The sequence below is a fragment of the Lissotriton helveticus genome, chromosome 5_1, assembly GCF_964261635.1.
Source record: "Lissotriton helveticus chromosome 5_1, aLisHel1.1, whole genome shotgun sequence".
NCBI lineage: Eukaryota > Metazoa > Chordata > Amphibia > Caudata > Salamandridae > Lissotriton > Lissotriton helveticus.
The window spans coordinates 1,379,994,301-1,380,016,441 of NC_136065.1; the positions used below are offsets into that span (position 1 = coordinate 1,379,994,301).

General features: G+C 48.1%; 1 protein-coding gene across 3 annotated transcripts in view; it reads right to left on the reverse strand.

The window, feature by feature from the left end:
• The window catches only part of SRPK1 (SRSF protein kinase 1), an 869,057-nt gene that overhangs the window by 59,667 nt on the left and 787,249 nt on the right, over positions 1–22,141 (reverse strand). For 2 of the 3 annotated variants that reach the window (XM_078644338.1, XM_078644339.1), the window contains exon 15: positions 18,727–18,819. In XM_078644338.1, coding sequence (XP_078500464.1) covers positions 18,727–18,819 — 93 coding nt within the window. Of the gene's footprint in view, positions 1–18,726; positions 18,820–19,018; positions 19,225–22,141 lie in introns of those variants that run through there. The other variant, XM_078644340.1, reaches the window with a different exon arrangement.

A 22,141-nucleotide genomic window follows, 5' to 3' on the forward strand; every position in this document is an offset into this window, starting at 1 on the left:
TTAACTTTGGACAATGGGTGTGGATACCTGGATGCGAAGCTTGGGCATTTTGCATTTTGGTGTGTGGCGAACAGGTTTATTTCTGGGTGGCCCCCCATTTGAAAGAATGGAAGCAGAACTTGAGGATGAAGTTCCCATTCGTGGATCTGCTGTTTTTGGCAACGGAGTAGATCCGCAATTTGATTGTGTACTCCAGGGAGGTGTTCAGCAAGGAGATATATGTATTGAGGAACGGCCCATCTCCATATGCTTTGAGCTAGGTGTGAAAGCTGCAGAGTGTGTGTCCCCGCCCCCCGTTTTTGTATATAATACATTGCTGTCATGTTGTCTGTACGGACTAGGACAGCTTTGCTCAAGAGGTGGAGTTGAAAAGATTTTAACACTAGGAAGATTGCTAACAATTTCAGGTAATTTATGTGGAATTGTTTTTGTTGAGGGGTCCATATGGCTGGAATGGTATGGGTTTGAAGATGAGCTCCCCAGCCGGTGAGCGATACGTCTGTTAGCACTACCTGTGGAACAGGGTCAAGGAACGACCGCCCTTTGGAAAGGTTTTCTGTGTTCCACCACTGCAGAGAGCGATGGGTGCAGTCGTCTACCAACACCAGATCTATTAGCGGACCTTGAGCCTGGTTCCACTGACGTGCTAATAACTCCGGTAAGGGACGTATCTGGAGTCTTGCATAAGGGACGATGAGAATGCAAGAGGCCATCATCCCGATTAACTGCATGAACACTCGTGCTAGTAGTGAGTGTTGAGGCTGGAATTTTTGTCTTAGAGCTTGTATCGCACTTATCCGGACTGGGTTGGGGCATGCCAGAGCTGTTGAAGTGACTATTGTAGCCCCTAGATATTGTTGTATGTTGGACGGTTGGAGGTGGGATTTGGTGAGGCTTACAGTGAATCCCAAGTGGTGAAGCAGTTGGATTATTGTGTGTGTGTGTTGCACACAGCTGCTGTGTGACTTGGCTTTTATGAGCCAGTCGTCTAGATAAGGGAAAACATTCATGTGATGTCTTCTTAAGTGGGCTGCAACTACTGCGAGATACTTGGTGAAGACTCTGGGTGCTGTAGTCACCCCGAATGGGAGGACCTTGAACTGGTAGTGTTGACCATCTACCATGAACCTGAGATTTCCTGTGAGCAGGGTGAATGGGAATATGAAAGTAGGCGTCCTTTAAATCTAGTGTGGAGAGAAAGTCGCCTTGTTGAAGTAGTGGGAGCACCTGTTGAAAAGTGACTATGTAGAAGAGGTCCGACTGAATGTAGAGGTTTAGCGGTCTGAGGTCCAAAATGGGACTGAGAGAGGCGTCCTTTTTTGGGATTAGAAAATAGAGGGAGTAAACCCCTCCGCCTTGGTGAGGCAAGGGGACTGGTTCTATTGCATGTTTATGTAATAGAGAGAGAACCTCTTGTTTGAGAAGTGTAAAATGTTCTGTGGACTTTGTCTGGGAGGAATGTTTGGAGGGGTAGAAGTGAGTTCAGGCAGTAAACATACTGGATAATTTGTCTTACCCACTTGTCTTTTGTGATTGAATTCCAGACAGGTAGGAACCGTGATAGACGTCCCCCGACAGGAGTGGAATGATCAGGGGTAGTAGAGGAAAGTCACTGTTTGGTGGTAGGGGAAGTGTGGGTGGAGTTTCCCCTGCCCCTTCCTCTATTGTTACTCCCTCTGTATCCTCCCCGAAAACATCCTCTGGATGAGGAGGATTGATTGGGGCTTTTAGAAGATGAGGAGGTGTTTTCTGATGCAGCCATCTTTGAGCCACCCCCATAAAAGGAGCAACAAAAAGAACCTCTATTAGAGGGTAGTTGTAATGCCCCAATGGCTTTAGCAGTCTTGGTGTCTTTCTTCATTTTCTCTAATGAAGAATCGGCTGTGGGGACAAAAATGTTTTGTTGATCGAATGGCTGATTAAGAAGTGCTGACTGTACTTCTTGTTTGAATCCTGCGATTCAAAGCCGAGCGTGTTGGCATAGAAAATGGTGGTGTTAATGGCACGCAAGGCTGGGTCAGCTACGACAAGGGCCCATTTGATCGAAGCGCTTGTGATAAGATTAACCTCTTGAATGAGGTGGTGAGCTTTATCCTTGTATTGGTCTGGTAAGTGTTGCATCAGTTTTTCTAGCTCGTCATAGTGAGCTCTATTATACTGCGCCAGGGGAGCTTGTGCATTGGCAATGCGCCAATGGTTGGCAGCTTGAGATGAGATTCTCTTGCCTGATGCATCTATAAGTTTTGATTCCTTGTCAGGTGGAGGGGCATCACTTGTTGTCTGAAAATTTCCCTTTTACGTGCATTTGAAACAACAAGCGAACCTAAAGGTACCTGACCCCTGATGTAAATTGGGTCGTTAGGAGCTGCTTTGTATTTTTTGTCTACCCTTGGTGTCAGTATTCTAGCTCTAACAGGGACTATTAATACTTCATTGGTGTGTTTTATCATACCTTTGAGCATGGGCAGAGTGTTTGTGTTTTTTTGTGAGGGAGCAAACTTTTCCACTAAGAAATCCTCTTCTAAGGGATCAGTTTGTTATTCCGCCTCATGGTATTGAGCAGCTCTATTAATGAGCTGTGCAAAACCAATATTGTCATCGGGTGGTGATGGTCTTGAAGGATATAGATTGGGGTCATTAGTATGATCCGGGTCTTTAACATAATCATCACGGGGGACTAGGTCCTGTGGAATGCTGTCCTAATTATCATCCTCATCCCCTTCCCCACTTCTGTCTTCAACTCCATCCCCATCATAATCCTGTGGCCCAGGTGAAAATCGTGGTGGTGGTGAATTTGCTGGTGGAATTAGCAGATGTGGGTTAAAAGGTGGAGGAGAGGGAGGTATGTAAGGGGGAGAGGGGTTAGTACCCATGTCTTTTTTCTTAAGAGGTATGTGGAACTCTTCAGGGAGGTCCAGTTTCTGTTTTTTGGGAAGGGTTGCTCGAAGTTTCCCAGTGTCTGGGTCAATATGCAGCTGTTTTTGTTTCGGATCCAAAGAGTCTTGCGGAGGAAATTCTTTGGATAGATGTTTAGGAGGGCTTCCGTGTTTTTTAGGCTCGGTGCCCTTAGGTGCGGGTTTTTTCAGCTCTGAGGGCTTGGTTTTCCCGTTTCGGATCCGAAGGCTTTTCTGTTGGTTTCGGTTCCGAAAAAATTTCTTTAACTGGCTTTGGCTCTGATGCTTTTGGTTTAGCCAGTATTGGTTCAGAAGCTTTCAGTTTCAGTGGAATCAGCTCCGAAGTCTTTGGTTTATGTGAATCTATCAGTGCTGAAGATATCTTCGGTGCCGACACCGGAGCGTTAAACTTAGCCTTGCGTTTCGGTGCTGAAGATGTGGGGTCAACACCTGGACAGGGTTGGCTCGATCCCAAGCCGGAGGGCTTATCTTTATGTTTCATAGCCGGACTCGAAGGCGGGGAGTCTGAAATAGTATGTTAAATGTCGTATACTTGTAAAGCGCACAGCTGCCCCAGCAAAGGGGCGTCCCGGCGCTGTATACCGCTGGGGAACCCGTCCTGGCTTTCCCTGTGGGATGGTCCCTACTGGGAATCCCCAAGGTGGAGCCAGGCATCCCCGGCGTTGATGGGGCCGTTGTGGAGATTAGGCAAGCTAATGCCCAGAGTTCCCGAGTGGGACCCCATGTTAGAGTAGGCACCGAGGCGAGAATTGTCGAGTCCGCTGACCCTGGTCCACGACCCTGCCGCGTCGGGAATTGAACCCTGGTCCCAGGCTGACTTCTGCTCCCGGGTCTGCCGCCTCTAACCAGTGAGCCACACCACTCCACAGTGTCGATCTGAGCCCAAAGGTGTAACCGGAGTCTTTGGTGGTTTTGTGGGCAGTTGGGGTTCGTTACTCACAGTTCGTTAACCCGGAGTGTTGTTCGAGTCCTCTTCAATGTCTGAGTCATTGGCTTCAGACACGGAAATGTGTCCACCTTCTTCTTCGGCGCCGGATTGGAATTCTGATTCGTCTTTGAAGATATCTGGCACCGGACTAGTGCTGCGTCCCATCTTGTGTCGTCGAGCCAGAGGGTCACTAATCATTTTCTTTGATCTGAATGATTGACAGGCCTCACAGCTGGTTTCTTCGTGCTACGGGGAGAGGCAGAGGTTACAGACCTCGTACAAGTCAGTGTGTGAGAAATTAGCACCTGGGGCATTTTTTTAAATGGAGTCCGTTCCATGGACTGCTGGCATGGTCGGCGCGGGTAGGCATCACGGCCCTTGTGAAAGCGTCGATCGAAGTCGTTGGAGTTTTACGATGCACGTAGAAAGGGAAACCGCGATCGAAAACAATACCGTCGAGTGGTAAGTATTGCGCGGCGAAAAGGTTTGAAGACTACCCCGAACCGGAGCAGCGCAATACACATCCGAAATCGATGGCGGAAAAAAACAATCTAGAGATGGAGTCAATGCCCATGCGCACTATCATCCTAAGGAGGAATCACCGACCTCGTGACCACAAAGACTTCTTCAAAGACAAAAACAAAGTGCAAATATCCGAGCCCAACATCAGATTGCGATCTATGTACAAGTATAGGATCTACAGCTCATATGCCTCGAAAAAATATTAGTTCTTAGAGGTGTATAATGAAAGGGGAAGATGAAACATGTAAGATAGCCCTTTCAGGCACCTTGTAACTACTTGAACAGAAAGGGTGGATTAGGTAGACAAATGAAAACATATAAAGCTCCAACATAGCCTTCAACTGTTCCAAATTCACAACGTTGCCGATTGCACAAAAGTGCAGTACGTAAAACATCAGAAAGAGGTTGTAAGGAAATAGGATGTATTATATTGTGCGGTAGAGCAACCTCACGGTGTAATACACTTACCAACCCTTTAGGACCCTTTGGTTTTGTTTGTCAAACCCTCAGCTCAATCCTGGGTAGCTGTGGCACTGAGCAGCAAAGCTCACATAGACAAACAAGCGTTAAGCATTTCAACAGAACCACAGCAATTGTAGAAGAAATTGATATAACACTCAAGAAATCCGACACAAATCTATAAAATAGGTTGTATTTTGATAACAATTTAGACACTAGAACGAAAAAGATCCACTGTAGGGCTCCAGAGATATAGATTTTAACATGCAATAATAAATCAGTGTAATTTCACTCAACCGCAAACAAGCCATGGCAAAATCAACGAATTGGACACCTAGTTTAACTCTTTGCAAGGAAAATGCAATTGGTTAAGAGCACCTGGGTCAGGGAGCTAGTCAGGGGGACCAGCAAGGTTCTCAGGAACAGTTATCTTCACATGATAAGTAGTCCTTCAACAGTTCCAGGTACTTAATCTGCGTTGCAATGGACTCCTATTGAGTGGTCTAGATGAACGGGGTGAAGGATGTTGAAGATGCTCTAAGGATGCTGTGGATGGGGTACGGTCGACTGGGATTTTCCTACAGGATATCCGGGTTGCAGGGTCAGCATCCCACAAATCCCTCTCTGGTCTGGTCAAAATCCAGTTGGCACTGGACTACTAGTTGCCCGCTGTCGCGATCACAGGCCAATCCTTCCTGGGTCAATAGCCTTCCTTCCCGAGAGTCTCAGCGACTCTCAGACACCTCTCCCAGGCCCAGTGAACTGGGGTGCAACTCTGTGCACCAAATCTTGGTAATTGGTGCGTTACGGTGTCAGTGGTAGCAACTTGAAGACTTCAGGCTACCAACTTGCCTCAGCAGGCTTCTTCAGCTGTTGTGTCACTATGCTGCGAACAGGAGGTCAGTCAGCCGGCCCTTGGAGTTCTTGTGGATTGACTGGGCTCTGGAGACCACTTCTCCTTGAGCAGGACACGGCAGGCAGAGTCCCTCTCTCCACTGGCCAACAGGTGCAGGTCACATTGGTGCAGCCTCTCCTTGCCGGTCCCTTAGTACAGAATGGTAGTCCTTCTTCCGAGTCAGTCGAGATCGGAGTTCCGGGTGGCAGGGATGCAATACTTCTTTCCAGAAAATGCTCTCAGGGCAGGATGCGGTTGGTAGCTAATGGACTACTTGGTTCCCACCCTCCTGATGACTACTTCCTGGGAAATGTGGCATCTGGCTATCCCAGAATGCACCATTCTGCCCACTCCCAAGTTGGCAAAATCCCTCTCGATACTCAGAGCTTCCAAGCCCATCTCCATGGGTGTGGCTATCGTAGGAGTCCATGGTTTTCAGAAAAAGGACCCTGGTCAATGCCGAAAACTCGGGATCCAAAGGTGGAATAACTAGCAGTGGGGGTAGTGTTTGTGTTGGGGCCAGAGCCAGCAACTGAGTCAGGGCTTGAGCTGCAACAGGTTCCTCAGCTGGAGTGATTTCTAAATGCTCTGGGTCTGAGGAGAACAAACTTCAGTTGGAAATCTTCAAGAACACTTGCCTCTTGACTTGGAATAATGTTTAGATGTAGAGTCGTCCAATCAGAACATCTAATGAGTTTCTTCCTTATACTTGATGAACAAGTTACTTACTTTCGGTTACGATATAGCTGTAAGAAACAAATTAGTTATAGATTCCTAACCTTAGAATATCCCCCATGCGTCAGACTGGATCCGGAAAGTTTTCTTATCAGCAGTACCCCTGCGCATCGGTAGGTGGCGTCGGTCGAATCCACGTCCGTCATCCGCATCGTGCTCACCGGGATGACGTCGGGAAGGTTACTTAGAATCCGCCCTGGCGCGCTGATGTCAATTCTGTACACTACTTTCTGCTCCAGGAATGCGGAGCCATGCAAGACACCGACCACTGGTGCACAAAATTAGAGCCCTGAAAGATGTCCTTAACCCTAGAAATCAGTTCGCAGAATGGGTAGGATGGGTGGGCGATAAAGAATCTATAACTAACCTATGTTTCCGTCAGATATATTCTTACCAAAGGTAAGTAACTTGTTCATCTGAAAGAAACAGTTGGGTATAGATTCCTTACCTTAGAATAGATACCCCAGCAATACTAACCCCGGAGGTGGATCTGCGAACCAAGATCCCACCAGAAAGTCCTGGAGAACAGAAGAACCAAGAAGCTGTCTCTTGGGGATTGGATGTCCAGGCAGTAGTGTTTTGTAAACGTGTGCAGTGATGCCCACATAGCCGCCTGACAGATGTCATTCAAAGGGACTCCTCGTCACAAAGCAGTAGTGGCGGCCGTCGCCCTGGTGGAATGGCAGCGTAGCCCCACTGGAGGCTCCTTTTTAGCCAGAGAATAACAGGCTTTAATACACAAAACGACCCATCTAGAGATGGTCCGCTTATGTACGGCCCGACCTTTCTTGGCACCCATGTAGCTAACAAAGAGCTGGTCATCCACCCGGAACTGTTTTGTGCGATCCAGATAGAAGGAAAACGCAAGTTTTGGGTCCAGACTTTGGAGCCTCTCTTCCTCTTTAGAAGTACGCGGAGGCGGAAAGAAGGTGGGCAAAGGGATGGTTTGCCCAATGTGAAAGGAGGTGACAACTTTGGGAAGAAAGGATGGACGCGTTCTTAGGATAAGGTTCCGTGATTTCGAACCAGACTCCATTTTGTTTGAGTTGTTTGTGACGCCATTTTTGTGTTGCCCTCACGTCGGCCGTGGAGGTAACCGAACAAACAAAGTTGCATGGGCCTCATTATTCATGTATGCATTAACAGGCCCTTTTCTGACTTGTGAGTGAACTGCAGGACGCTGACCTCTTCACCTGAAACTGACCCTTCGCAAGGCCAATTTCCCTTGGTTTGATTCTTGTCTAAAATTGCCAATCAATGTTCAGGATATTGTTAACTTTTAGTTCCCTTGCACATATCTTATCCTAATCAGCATCTGAATTGTTTCTTTCCTTACGACTTTTTCATTACATGGGTAGTGCTTTCAATTATGGGTTTGTCCGGCTTGTGGAAATTGAATTTGGGACAGTCCTAATAATTAACTTTTGGGTTGGGTTACTGTAAATTGGGTTTTTGTTAATGTGATACTCAGTTAGAAAATGTGTCCTATTGGTCAGAATTTTGCGCAGTGGGTGTACATTTATAATGAGAATATGGTGTATAAAAAGTGATGTCTTGCTCTATGAAAATTGAGCAGTTTCCCGAGTTGTACACCGTGTTGTATTGTTTGGTTTACTGTTACTAGCTGCAGCTAATAAATTTGATCTCTGACGCCATTCAGAAGTATTCCGTGTCTCTGTATTCCAAGACAGGAGAATCCGAAGACTTCGGGTGTGTCCCTGGCACCGCTGTATTCTAAGAAAACCCGGTTCTTCAAGGAGAGTTAGAAAAGGAGGCTTGGAGGAAAGAGCCTGGTCGTCACTCACTCTTCTGGCTGATGTGCAGGCTACCAGGAATGTAGTCTTAAGAGTTAAGAGTCGTAGAGGACAGCCATGAAGCGGCTCAAAGGAAGCGCACATCAAAGAAGTCAAAACCAAATTCAAGTCCCACTGAGGCATCACGAAGGGAATAGGAATAAAGAGAAGTGATGCCTTTTAAGATACGATAAGATGCAAGATGGCCGCGGAGATAGCATGGGGAAAACTGGCTCTCGGGTTTGGGATCACTTTCGTGTAAATCCCACCCAGCCCGTCCTCCCCGTTCACCCCGCCTCAAGCCATCTACCCCCCGTTCAGGACTTACCGCGCTGGATATCGGGGGACTCTCCTGTCATCTAGTCTGCCCGGGAATAGGGAGCTGCTTCGGTGCCTCCTAGGCTGGGCGGGCCGACTTCACGCCCCCGGAACGACACAGTATGAACCTGTCGTAGGTCCGACCGCAGCAACGCTGCAGAAGAGTCCGGGCAGCAGAGAAGCCCGGAGCGGCTTGAAGAGACTCCCGGGGCTCCCACCGGAGACCAGTGAAACCGCGTCCTTTGCGTCCGCGTCCTTTGAAGAGCGGCCCAGGTCATGCAATAATTGAGGGGAAGATCGTAGAGGCTGCCCCCACCTTACCAGTTCGCACAACGGGCTGGGGCAATCCTCCCCGCCCCCATCCGTTCGACATGGTGGGCTCCTCAGGACCAACTTAATTCAACATTCTAGCGAGTTGAGATCGGCCCGATCAACGGTGCCTGACCCCATGATGGCCGCCACTCAGGACAGATAGTGACACAGGGAAGATTGAGTGGCTGCTCCCCAACATTACCAGATCACGTAGCGGACTGAGGAGAGGGCCCCCCCACATGCTACTCACGGTGGATCCCCTGGCCTAATAATTTAACCACAGTATGGAGCTAGGTTTGGACCGATGGGTAACGCCTGACCCTAAGATGGCCGCCTCCTTTGTACGCTGAAGGATCGAGAGGCTGCTCCTGCGCATGCTGGGGCGCGGCCCTTCCCCACCTGCCCTCATATCAAGTACCCTGATCTACCCGAAAAACTGAGTCACAATGTTCTGGAATCCTTCTCTGGTCCAGCCTGGCTGTCGACGCCTGGTCTCTGAAGGGTCACCGCATGGGTCTTGAATGATCACTGGAGGCCACTGGAAGCTGCTCCGGCCCCCCGCTCGACCTTTATTTTTTTTCTTTTTTGTTGACTAATCCATAGCGGATACCTCCCCATGCCCCCCAGGTAACCTACCCATGAGAAAGCTCAAGAAGTAGGATGGTAATCAATAGGGTCAACCCTCCACAAATGAGGTTAGCGTCTAGGGGGCCATTCTAAGGTATCAACCTGCTTCATGTCGCCTTCACCCCCCTGCAATATCCACTCCCATACCTCAGCCTACTCCATGTCCCCTCACTACCTTCTTCACGACACTGTCTTCCACCTGCAACCAAACACTTAGTCTACTCGTTGCCTCCTCAATCACGGCTCTCATAACAGGGCAAACCCTCTAGTCCCCATGCTCAGCTCATCCCGTCCCTCCACAACCCGCAATAATGCCACCAGGCACGCCATCCTCCGTCGAACCTACTACCTTGACCCACATGAAATCGCACGGCGTGAATACCTTCGTATTAGCTTGCCCCCTAACCTCTCGCCAAAAGCGAGAAGAAACCACAAATAGAATTTAATCAGAAAACACTCAGAAACACTATTTGTTGACACACACAACTGCTCATCCAAAGGACAGATCAGGACGGATCTCAACTTCCACACAGAAAGTCCGGAAAGCTGGAACACCGTTTTGAGAATGCAACTTCACATCTAAAACTACGACCACCTCACACAGCTGCAAATTGACAACCTCCCTCCCTAACCAAGCAATAGAAAAGGGAATACATCAGTGACCATTTACTAAAATGGCACAGTTTTGATACAGGCCAATAATGAGAATCTAGAGGCCTTCGACTCCCTCTTCCCTACCCTTTGCTCAGCACACCTTCAGCCACGGCGTCCTGCTCCACCCCATCCCAATGCCCTGATCAACGTGCCTCTGCAAGAGTTGGAAATATCTTCTCCCCCCCCCCCCCCCCCCTGTCAAGACCCCCCAGTCTCCCCCTCAGAAACTCCCCTCATCACGCTGTCCCTGCGAACCTTATTCTTCAGGTTTCTAAAGATGACCAGTGCCCACATCTTATCCTCCTCGTCACCACTCTAGCATCCCATGTGCTCAGCCCACTGACCCCCATCAACCTATCAGAGAAGACCAAGCCCCGCCGCCCCAGCAATCCTACCCGCTCCAACAACATAACACCCTCCCTAGAGCCTGGTATACTGACCCCCGCATCACTCTAGCCGAACCACAGAGGAAGAACCCAAGACCTAACCCCCTACCGAGGGCTTCTAATACTGACAGGCAGGTTGACCTTCCCGGCACTAAACCTCTAATGGGGACCTGGCCCCACATTCCTCGAGATGCCCTTACCCAAAGCTGATCGTCACCAGCCCTGGAAATGATGGCGCACCGGTTGACCTTAATAGAGAGTCAGCTAGAAATGATATGCAGTGGCCTGGATGTCATCCTTTCCAACCTAGATAAGACTCGTAAGCCCCAACATGTCCAACACAGGGCCTCCGGTCCGACTGACTCTTTTCCTCTTAATTCCTGTTCTGGAAACTCACCCATCCCCGAGAACAGACCGCCAAGGCCCCTTAGAACAGACGCAGGGAGCTCACTTCATTCTCCCTCAAGAACTAAAGCCCCCGCATCTGAAGCTCAGACATAAACTAGTAAAGATGTTGAGATCCAATCAAATAGCAGCTATGTCAGATGAAGAAGCTATGGAACTAGCCTCCACCTATACCTCCCATCCCTCAATTGCCACCAACACAAAGATCCAAGTGATCACGGGCTTCGGAAGAGATTTCACACCCGTGATGCTCACCAGACCTCCCCCTGCCCTCACCTTCATACCGAGGGCCCCTTTAGAAAAGCAGTCGACCAAAAATAATATATCTACCAACTGCATGCTTATTAACTGTAGATCTGCCCCCAAGCATGCAACGGAACTTGCTGAAGCCATCCTCTCTCAGGACTTAGACATTGCGTTCATCACGGAGACTTGGCTAAAGGAGTGCTCCCCACCTTGCTTCGACATGTTAGTGCCTCCTGGTTTCAAACTCATCAATAAAGACAGAATAGGCCAACTCAGAGGATGGGTAGCCATCATCCATAAAGAGGACATTGCCATTACTGTAATGGACCCTTGCGAATATAGCTCCTTTGAATGTTTATCGATCACCATTAAGCTTAAGGAAAACAGCCCGTTAGTAGGTCACCATCTTTATCACCCACCCGGCAACTCCTCTACTTTTGGGGAACATCTTTCTGACCTGATTGCCCACTGCGCACTCAAAGACACTAACCACATAATTCTGGGGGATCTCAACCTACGTTGGAATGAATCTAACAACACACTAATCCAATCGCTTAATACTCTCCTTTGTGACAATAACCTTTCCCAACATTGCTCCGAAGAAAATCATAACAAAAGAGCGACCTTGGATGCCATCATTGCCCAACAAGATACAATTACAATCAACAACATCCTCCCAGTAGACTGGTCGGATCATCACATGATCTTATTCCACATTAACAAAAGAGTCTTAATCCTGCACAGGATCCCCCCAAATGGTCCAGAAATCTCTCCCAGATTCCCCTGGAAGTCATGGAAGATAGGCTAAAGCTGCTCCTTCCTAGCGACAAAGATCTATCCACAACCGATCTTACCTCACTCTAAAGACATTAATATGGTAAACCTTCTCGACCAACTAGCACCACTGAAACAAAGAAAAAACCGAGCCATTCCGTCCAGATCTTGGTTCAACTCTGACACTAATGAAGAAAGGAGACAATTAAGAGCTGCAGAAAGACAATGGAGAAGCGTGCCCACTATCTCCCACCGAGAAACTCAGAACTAGCCAGAAGAAGTATAATAACCATATGAAGAACAAGAAATCCATGTACTTCCGCTCTGCTCTTGACAGCGCAAAAAACAGACCCAAGGAGCTCTTCAGTATTATTAGACAAAAAACTTCCAAACAGGATTCCTCCCTAGGGCAGGCCTCCAAAGAACGCTGCGCCAACTTCGCCAACTTCTTCAATGACAAGGTCTCCAAGATTGAGCGCTCTCCGGTTATCAACTGCTCTCCCCAGCCCCATAGCAGCATGGGGGGGGGGGGGGGGTTGCTTGGTAGCGCTCCACCACCAATTACTAAACCATGGTCACTCTTCCAGCCCATTCTAGAAGAGTAAATAGTCAAACTTATCTCCACCTCTAAACCTTCATCTCATACCCTAGACCCCCTTCCTGCTCTACTCACCAAAAAACAAACTCTCCCTAGCCCCACTGTGGTGCAGGATTATTAACAGATCCTTAAAAACCGGAACCGTCTCAGATTGCCTGAAAATGGGACAAGTCACCCCATTGCTAAAAAAAACAGGCCTTGATACAAATGACTTAAACAACTTCAGACCCGTCTCCAACCTTCCTCTCCTTTCCAAAATACTAGAAAGATGTGTTCTCCAACAATTAACACAGCACTTGGACAATACCAACCTCCTTGACTCACATCAGTCAGGATTTAGGAAAGGGTGTAGCACGGAAACTGCAATCCTCAACATAATTGATGACATACACGATTCACTGGACTCAGACCAATGCTGCCTCCTCATTCTCCTCGACCTATCGGCAGCATTCGACACAGTTGACCATGTTCTTCTCCTCAAAGCCCTTGAAGAAAGAGCTGGTCTAGATTATGTGGTTCTCAACTGGTTCTCCTCATAATCGCTTCCAAAGAATCAAAATGAGAAGCTTTGAATCCGACCTTCATCCAGTCAATAGAGTAGTTCCACAAGGATCAGTGCTCTCCCCTCAACTCTTCAACATCTACATGGAACTCCTCTCCACCCTACTCAGGAAAGCTAACATTCCCTTCCACCTCTATGCGGACGATACCCAAATCTATCTGGAAATCTCCTCCGCTAACGACATTCACAGACTCAACGAAACACTAAAGGAATTCCAACGCTGGCTGTCAAGCAACCATCTAAAGTTGAACCCTGAAAAAACTGAATTACTCCTCATCTCGAACAAAGAAGAGAACCCACAAATGATCGAATGGCTAAAAGATATAGACGCGCTCAATGAGAATCTCACCCTAGCGGACTCCGTGAAATCACTAGGCATCACACTTGACTCCAAACTAGACCTGACCAAACACATCAACATCTCGGCAAAGAGTGCCTTCCTTAATCTGAAGCTACTAAGCAAAATAAAATCTTTCATCCCACCCAATGATCTCAAACACGCTACCCAAGTATTGGTGCTGTCAAGACTTGATTATGGTAATGCAATCCACTCTGGAATACCCAAAATCCATCTTGCTCCTCTGAAAACAACCCTCAACGCGGCGGACAGAATGGTCACTGGACTAAAGAAATTATACCACATCTCTCCGGCACTAAAAGAACTCAAATGGTTACCAATAGAATTGCGGGCGAACTTTAGAACAGCCTGCCTCACCCACAAAGCCCTTCACACAGGCAAACCTGAATATCTGGCATCCAAACTTAAAAAAGCAGGTCAGAACAGGAACCTTAGCAGCTCTAACACCTTACTTCTGACTCCACTAAAAACTCGAAAAAACCAGGGACCGGTCCTTTGCCGGTAGTGCGCCCAAAATTTGGAACTCTACCCCCCCCCCCTCGGAATCATAGCCCAAATATCCCGGACTCGCCGTTTGGGAGGATAGACCCCAAACTGCATTGTGTCCAGTACAGCTCTGATGAAAAGGAGCTTCTGAGAGGGAATCAGGTGCGACTTCGGCACCTTGATGGAGAACCCCAGAAAATGCAGGAGGTCGGACGTAGTCTGGAGGTGGGAGATGACTGCCTGGGGCGAGCCCCCCTTTAACAACCAGTCGTCGAGATAGGGGAAGACTGGAACCCCTGATCAGCGCAAATGAGCTGCGACCGAGCTGCGACCAACGCCATTACTTTCCTGAACACCCATGGGGCAATGGTAGGGCAAAAAGGGGAGCACGGTAAACTGAAAGTGCTTGTGGCCTACTGTGAACTGCAGGTAACGCTGGTGGGCCGGCAGGACTGGGATGTGAAAATAAGCATCCTCAAAGACCAACACTACCAACCAGTCTCCAGGGTAGAGGGTAGACAAGACCTGAGCGAGCATAAGCATTTTTAACTTCTCCTTCCGGAGGAAGCGGTTGACATTCCTGCGATCCAAGATAGGACGCAGGCCTTTGTCCTTCTTGGGCACCAGAAAGTAGTGGGAATAGCAACCACGACCTACTTCTGGGACAGGAAAGCGCTCGACAGCCCCCTTGGCCAAGAGGGCCGAAACTTCCTGTTGGAGAAGGGCCAGGTGATCCTCCGACATGCAATGGTACTGAGGTGGCATGGAGGGAAAAGTAGTCTCGAAGGGAGTAACCCCTTCGGACTATCTGTAGAACCCACCTGTTCGACGTGATGGCGCGGCAGTGGGGGAGGTGATGGCGTATCCTGCCGCCCACTGGTGTTTGGTGGCCCTATAAGGTCGGACTAGTAGGGTTTAGAAGCTGATGCAGAGGGGGCTGAAGTGGACTGGCCTGCTTGCTGGCACTCAGAACCACGCAGGTGGTTCCCACGTCCCCGGCTGCGCTGGGGTTTAACAGCCTGCGCCGGCCTGTGGCTCTGGTCGGGACGTGGTGGGGCACCCCTTCCATAGTCACGAAAGGCAGACTACACAGGGCGGGTGGAGGAGAGGCCGAAGGACCTGGCCGTAGCTCCAGAGTCCTTCAGCGCTCCAGCGCGTTGTCTGCCGTTTTGCCGAAGAGGTGACGGCCATCTAAGGGCATGTCCATAAGTGTGGATTGGGCATCCCCGGAAAAACCAGTCGAATGCAACCAGGCATAGCGCCTAAGGTCTACTGACGTAGCAATTGTTCTGCCCAGTGCACCGGCGATATCCAGCCCACAGCGGATAGTAAAATCCGTTGAATCTCTCCCATCGGCGACAGCACCAGAGAGCATGGTCCGGGCCTCCTCCAGGCACTGAGACAGGACTTGCACCACCGCATCCCACACAGAGTAGGAATAAAGGCCCAGCAGACATGCAGTGTTTACCGACTGCAGTCCCAAGCTGGAGGACGGAAACATCTTCCCAAGTTGATCCAGCTTCTAGGATTCCCGGTAGGTGGAGCCGTAGGGAAGGCGCCCTTGGTTGTAGAGGCTTGCACCACCAAGTCCTCATGGGTAGGGTGTTGGGAGAGAAAAGTGGGGTCGCCCGGGGCCGGGCCGTGGCATCGAGAAACCATCCTATAAACAGGAGCCCCTGTGTTGGGCCTGGACCAGGTGCCCAAAAGAAAGGTACGTAAGGGCTTCACTCAATGGCAACAGGGGCTCTGAAGAGCTCGCTGCCGGCTGAAGCACCACTGTCAGGAGGTTAGTCCCGACTGCCACCATAGGAAGCTGGAGGTGGAGAGACTCAGCCGCCCGACAACACCGCTGGGTATGACGCTCCCTCCTCGGTAGCCACGGTAAGAGGAGACAACATGCCTAGGTCTGGGGAGGTATCCAGACTACTGACATCCCCCAGTTCCTCTCTCCAGTCCGGCTCCTACGCTAGCTGGACAGTTAAAGGGTTCTCAGACCCCTCCCAGCCTTCCTCACCCTCCTCTGGCTGCCAAACTGGATGAAAATGGCCTGAGTGGAACGCAGGCACAAAAGTACCCATTAATGTCAGATCCGGTTGACGCCAGTCCGGCTCCGTATCAGCATCGGGGTGGAAGCCGGGGTCGACGTCGGCTGCAGGTCCAGCCAGCGCCAGCTGCGGACGTGGTGCCGGTGGAATCGGCGCTAGTGGAGGTGTCACGAGGTCGACCGGCACGATCCATATCCAGGCCCGTATCCATGGCCGGAGCCGTCGGCGTTGAAGGCCTAGGACCCCCAAACGAGTCCGCGCGCCGGATGGCGCACCGGCGGAGTCGGGCTGCCCAAAGGTGGCCTGCATCGCTTCATAAATTTGACGAAGCTGGGCAGGCGTCGCTCCTGGTCCCGGGAAGGGAGGGAAGGCCAGAGTCAACCCTGAAGGTGCCACACATGGAGCCGCAGGAGAGCGACGATGCTTCTTCGACCTCTTTTTGTGCTTTGACTCACCTGACCCCGAGAGCGAAGACTTCGATGATGAGCCGACTGCCGGGCCTAGAGGAGCTTTCGGGACTGCTTCTGCAAAGACTTCGGGGCCTTGGTCCGGCAGTCGGAGCACGGCTTAGGGTCGTGGTCACGCTCCAGGCAGTAGAGGCACAAGAGGTGCGGATCTGTTACCGACATCAGTTGGTTACATGAACCACAGGCCTTGAAGCTGGGCATCCCTCGTGCACCAGGAGTCGATGTAGGACTCGAAAAGAAGTCGAGAAACATAGCCAAAAGTCAGTCAAAAAATGACTGGGGTTCCGCTCTCTCCGGATCTGCAATTGCTGGTGCGGAAAAGGAAAGAACGGACATTAGCGTGCGAGGCGGCGTCTAAGTAACTTCTGCAACATCATCCCGGCAACCATGACGGCGGACGCGGAGTTGACCAACGCTACCTACCGATGCGCAGGGGTACGGCTGACGAAAAACTTTCCGGATCCAGTCTGACGCCTGGGGATATTCTAGGGTAAGGAATCTATAACTAACGGTTTCTTTCAGCTATAAAGGATGGAGAAGAGTAATGCGTCGACCTGAATTTTTCCGGTGCCCAGAGCCAACACCATGAAAATGTTGGCCTCCAGCTCACCAATTGTCTTTGTGTGCATGGGAAATCATTGTTCACACGACTTGGAGTTGTGTCTCAGCCCCAAGCAACACAAAGAGATCTCATGGGAGTCTGAAATGGACATCTTTTCATGACAAGAGCGGCAGGGCTTAAAGCCTGACTTTTTTGAGGGAAGCATTGCCTAAGGCACAGCAAAAAAGCTGATCTCCTACGAAAAACCTATTCAGACAGCAGCTCCTGATAAGTGTCCAATGGTGCAGAAAAATGGAATGGAAATGGGGTGTTGGATTAGCCCTTAAGCACTATATGGCTCCAGCAACATTACATCTGTGTTGCCACCGAGGTCAAGAGGGAGCTGATGCCACCTACAGGCGCAGGACAGATACTGCAAAATAATCGGATCTAGCCTGGTGCTTATGGATATTCAGAGGATACCTTAGATGTAACAAAATACTAGCTACAATTTTCACTTAGAGAACCAGTTTTATAAAACACACATTGGTTTTCTTTTGCTGTCAAACGAGTCACAAAATCATCTATGTGCCATGAAGTTCGAAAAAGCCTGAGTGCAGAATAAAACCAAGAGAAGCTAAGGGATTTGGTATACCGTCGCCTCAAATGGCAAAGTCTGTAATCATTCAATTAATGGTGCAAGCAATAGATTAGAGGCCATCAGCTGAAACAAGCAATGTCTAGTGCACATTACAAAAACCAGCACAGACCCAGATAAGGTAAGTGGCAAAGGGAAGCAGTGTTTTCTCAACCTGACATGAGACAAAGGGGTACAGAAATGTTCATATTTGCACCACACGGTTTTGAACGGTTTATATGGAAAGTAACTGATTGGAAGGTGGAGTAAGACAGGCATGGAGCAGTAATCAAAAGATTTGGATTCATGTGACTTGTGAGTGATTGCTAAATTTTCAGAAAGAAAAATGGGTGAACGTTGGGATCATTATTTGTTTCTTCTAGACCATTCCTGATTCAACACTGTGGTTTAGGGTCAAGGAACAGAATAATCAGAATGATCCCAAGACTCCTTTAGTGTGGGCTGGGAAGGAGAGACCTAATAAGTGACAGAAGGAATGGAGATTGCTTGGATAGTGCTGTTTTATTCTGAGTTGGAGGTATAGGGCCCCATGAACCCTAGCACCCAGGGTGGGTTGCAGACTAGGACCTTGTTGGGAGCTGATTTCTGTGCCAAATAAGGTGACATTAGGTGAAGGTGGATGTGAAGTTGCAGCTGTTTTGTTACAGATGCTGCCTGCCACTAACTGAATGGGTGGGCAGGGGTCTGAAGTCACACCTGGCTTTGCTTGGGCCACTGAATGCTTTGGATTAAGCAGCAAGGAGTGTCCAGGGTGGAGTCGCCCAATAGACTATACTTATTTTGGAGCTAATAGTATGGGATTGGTAGCTGATCGCCGATCTAATGTCTGTTCCTAAACATCTATGAAAGAGCCTGTGGTGGATTCCTCTATGTCTTGAGAGTGAGGTTAGCTATTTCTGTGAATGTGCAATAGCGCCAAAAAGTTCAGGCTTGTACGAAACCATCTCTTCCTGTCAGGGTTTACCTGTTAGTATCTAAATATCTTGCCACCAGAGTGACATCTTGAATCGCATTTAATTTAAAAAGTGACAGTGTTATTTACCTTTTTTGTTGAAAAAATCCTTGGAGTACTTTCCTGCCACAATGAGCTTGCGAGGTACTTTTCCCAGAAGTTCTATGATCAGTGCAATGTGATCTGCAAGTTACAAAAATCATTTCAAAGGGAAAGAGAGACACAAAGTCATCAATATAGAGCAGGCAAGACTGGACATGGGCAAAGATGTGCATTCATGACTGACTGACAGACGAGGCCTCATCCTCATCACAGACAATGCAGTTTCCAATTATTCCTAACCATTCCAAATCTGGAATCGCTCATCTTCTTTAACAGCTGGCAATTTCTTGAATAGATGTCCTGTTAACTGCTACTTTCTGCATCCCTGAGGCCCACAAGGAGTAGAGAGATAGGAGTGGAGGGATAGGAGAGTGAGGGGAGAAGTAATACTACCTCTGCGATTGAAGAAATCCTTTGAAAACTTCCCACAGAGGGCAAAGTGCCGCGGAATCCTGCCTATCAGCTCTATAATGTGCGAAATGTGGTCTAAAACAGAAGGGGGAAAAAGAAGACAATGACAGAGACCAGCATGAAGCAGAAGAAAAGGCAGATTTCTGAAAGAATAACCGTATGAAGACCAATTTTGACTTTTAATATCCCTCTTTTTCTTGACAATGGAGACCACCCTTCTCTCTTGCACCCCTCCCCGAACCTGCAGAATGAACATCTCTAAACCACCACCCTTCACCCAAATTTGTCCTTCACCTCTCTTTGATAGCCTGTTGGGGCATCAGTCTCAACCCCCACATCCTAATCCACCACTCCCTCTCATCTGAAAAACCAATAGCCTTTTGCTCTCTCACTCTATCAAACCTAGCTACCAAATTTGTGGATCACCTTTTTTACCTTGTCATGTTCGCCTTCTCTCATTCATAATCTGCCGCAGAGATATAATTTCTACTGTTTGGGGGTATTTTTGACAACACTTCAGATTTGGAATATCTTTACTATTCCACGTGAATCAACATACAATTACCTTCGACAAAGAATTGAAGCTATTGAAATGTGGCTGGGCTTAACAAATGGGTGGACATTGACAGAATTAAGGGCCCCAGACCTGAGCATACTTAAGTCATACTCACACACTAAAGAGGAAAAAAAAAGGGGGGTAGTGAAAAAATGGGAGGCAATGTAATAAATATAGGGAACATTAGCTTTATGGCAACTTCACACCAGTAGTCAAAGTCAAGGATGGCAAACCCTCTTAACATGAGTGAAAACGGTTTCTCAAAACTCCAATAACAAGTGATAGACCGGTCCAGGATTGCACTGGAGTGCATCCCAGCATGCCAACCAAATTTCGAAAAAAAACTAATTGGGAAATCCAAGCCAAGGTGCAGTAATCTGGTTGCTAGGTATTATGAATGGATAAGTTACTTACCTGTAAACCTAGTTCTCTTTCAGGGGAATCCTCATCAAAGTCATAAGCACTGAATATTCCCGCCCACGTGCGGGGACCCTGAAGAGTCAGAGAGGGAGAGAGACAGGCAGACAGACAGAAAGATTGCGAGTGTGTGTGTATATTGAATTTTCCTTTAATAAACCTCTTACCAGACAAGCGTTTTTTTTGTAAATCAGAAAAAGAGCATAAAGTTAAATACTGATTTTTTTTAAAAGAAAATTGCAAGGGAATGCAAAGGCATTGTTAGCCAATAGACTACATTAAAGGTGTACGAGTGAATACTGACACCATGCCTTTAAGATCTCTAGGACCTACTGTATCTCATAATGCCCCAAAGGTGACAGTTAGGTCAGTTCTTTTTTACGGTAATCTGAAAAACTAACTAACAGAACACAGGCATGTACGAACTGCTGCCTCCAAGATTCATCCGGAGAGGTGGGCGGGTTGCTTAGGACTTTGATGAGAACTCCCCTGGAAGAGAACTAGGATTACAGATACGTAACTTACACTTCTCTTCCAGGGGGTCCTCATCAATAGTCATAAGCACTGAATAGAGTAGCAAGTCCATCCCACACGCCTGCTGACGAATCAAGAGCAGCTGTCATTATCAAAATAGATTTCATGAGGAGGCCTGCCCTACTTGTGTGTCTTACGGCCACATGCATCATTGTAGGATTTAGCATTTCCTAAATTGCGAAAATTAAGGAATTGCAATTTAGGAATTGCAAAATCCTATGCATCAAGAAATCCTAAAAGTTTTTAGGATTTCTTAATTTTCGGTATTTGCGATTCCTTAATTGCGAATCGCAATTAAGGAATGGCATTACATTGATTCCTATGGGCCTTGAGGCCCATAGGAATCAATGCCTTTTTGCACTTTTTTATTTTGCGAATCCCATTTTTTTATGCATTGCAAGGGTGCAGAGGGGGGTCCAAAGGACCCCCCCCGCACCCCTGAAATGCATTTTAAAGTGCATGTTTCACACACACATGTCCTAAGGACATGTGTGTCTGTAACATGAAAGTTTAAAAAATGCATTTTTGAGCATTTTCATAACTTTTCGCAAATTACCACTAGGTTCAACCTCGTGGTAATTTGCACCCCCTAATTGCGAATTCGAAATTTGAAAAACAATCATGCATTGCTTTTAACCCCTTCAGTGCTAATGACAAGGGTAACTCGTCATGTAGGGCCCATTGATTTCAATGGAAAGTCAATGGACCTACATGCACACCCCTTAGCAGCCAAGTGGTTAAGGAATCGCAAATTTGCGATTCCTTAAAAGCAATCGCATTTTTGGAAATCACTAAAAATAGCGAATTTCACAAAAATGTATGATGTATCCCAAAAACGTATTTAGGAATCGCAAACGGCCGATTTTACCGATTCGCACCGTTTGCACTTCCTAAATAGGTTGATGCATGTGGCCGTTAGTGTCTGTATTTAGACAGTAATGCCTTGTCAAAGTATGCACCGATGCCCAAGTTGCAGCTTTGCAGATTTCAGAGATTGGAACATTCTTTAGTAGGCCGCCTTGCTCCTTGTAGTATGGGCTTTGGCTCTGGCAGGTAATTTGTTTGGCTAATTGTTAAGTGATTAGGATACAAGTAACTATGTATCTAGAAATGGATTACTTACACTAGGCAAAGCCTGTTCTCATAGGTCATAATTAACAAACAGACGGTCAGACTGTCTGATGGCTTTGCTCTTGCCTAAATAACATTTAAATTCCCTCTTATCTAAAGAGTGCAGTGCCCTTTCCTCTGGTGTGGAAGGATTTGGAAAGAACATAGGGAGGGAAACAGTCTGGTTGATGTGGAAGTCAGACACTAACTTGGGGATGAAACTCAGATGAATTCTCATCCCCACCCGGTAAGCATGGAACGCCGTGTAACGGCTCTTTGGCAGAGAGAGACTGGATCTCGCTGACTCTGCATGCCGAAGTAAAAACTACCAGCAACGCAGCTTTCCAGGTAAGATGTGTAAGGATGCCTTATATA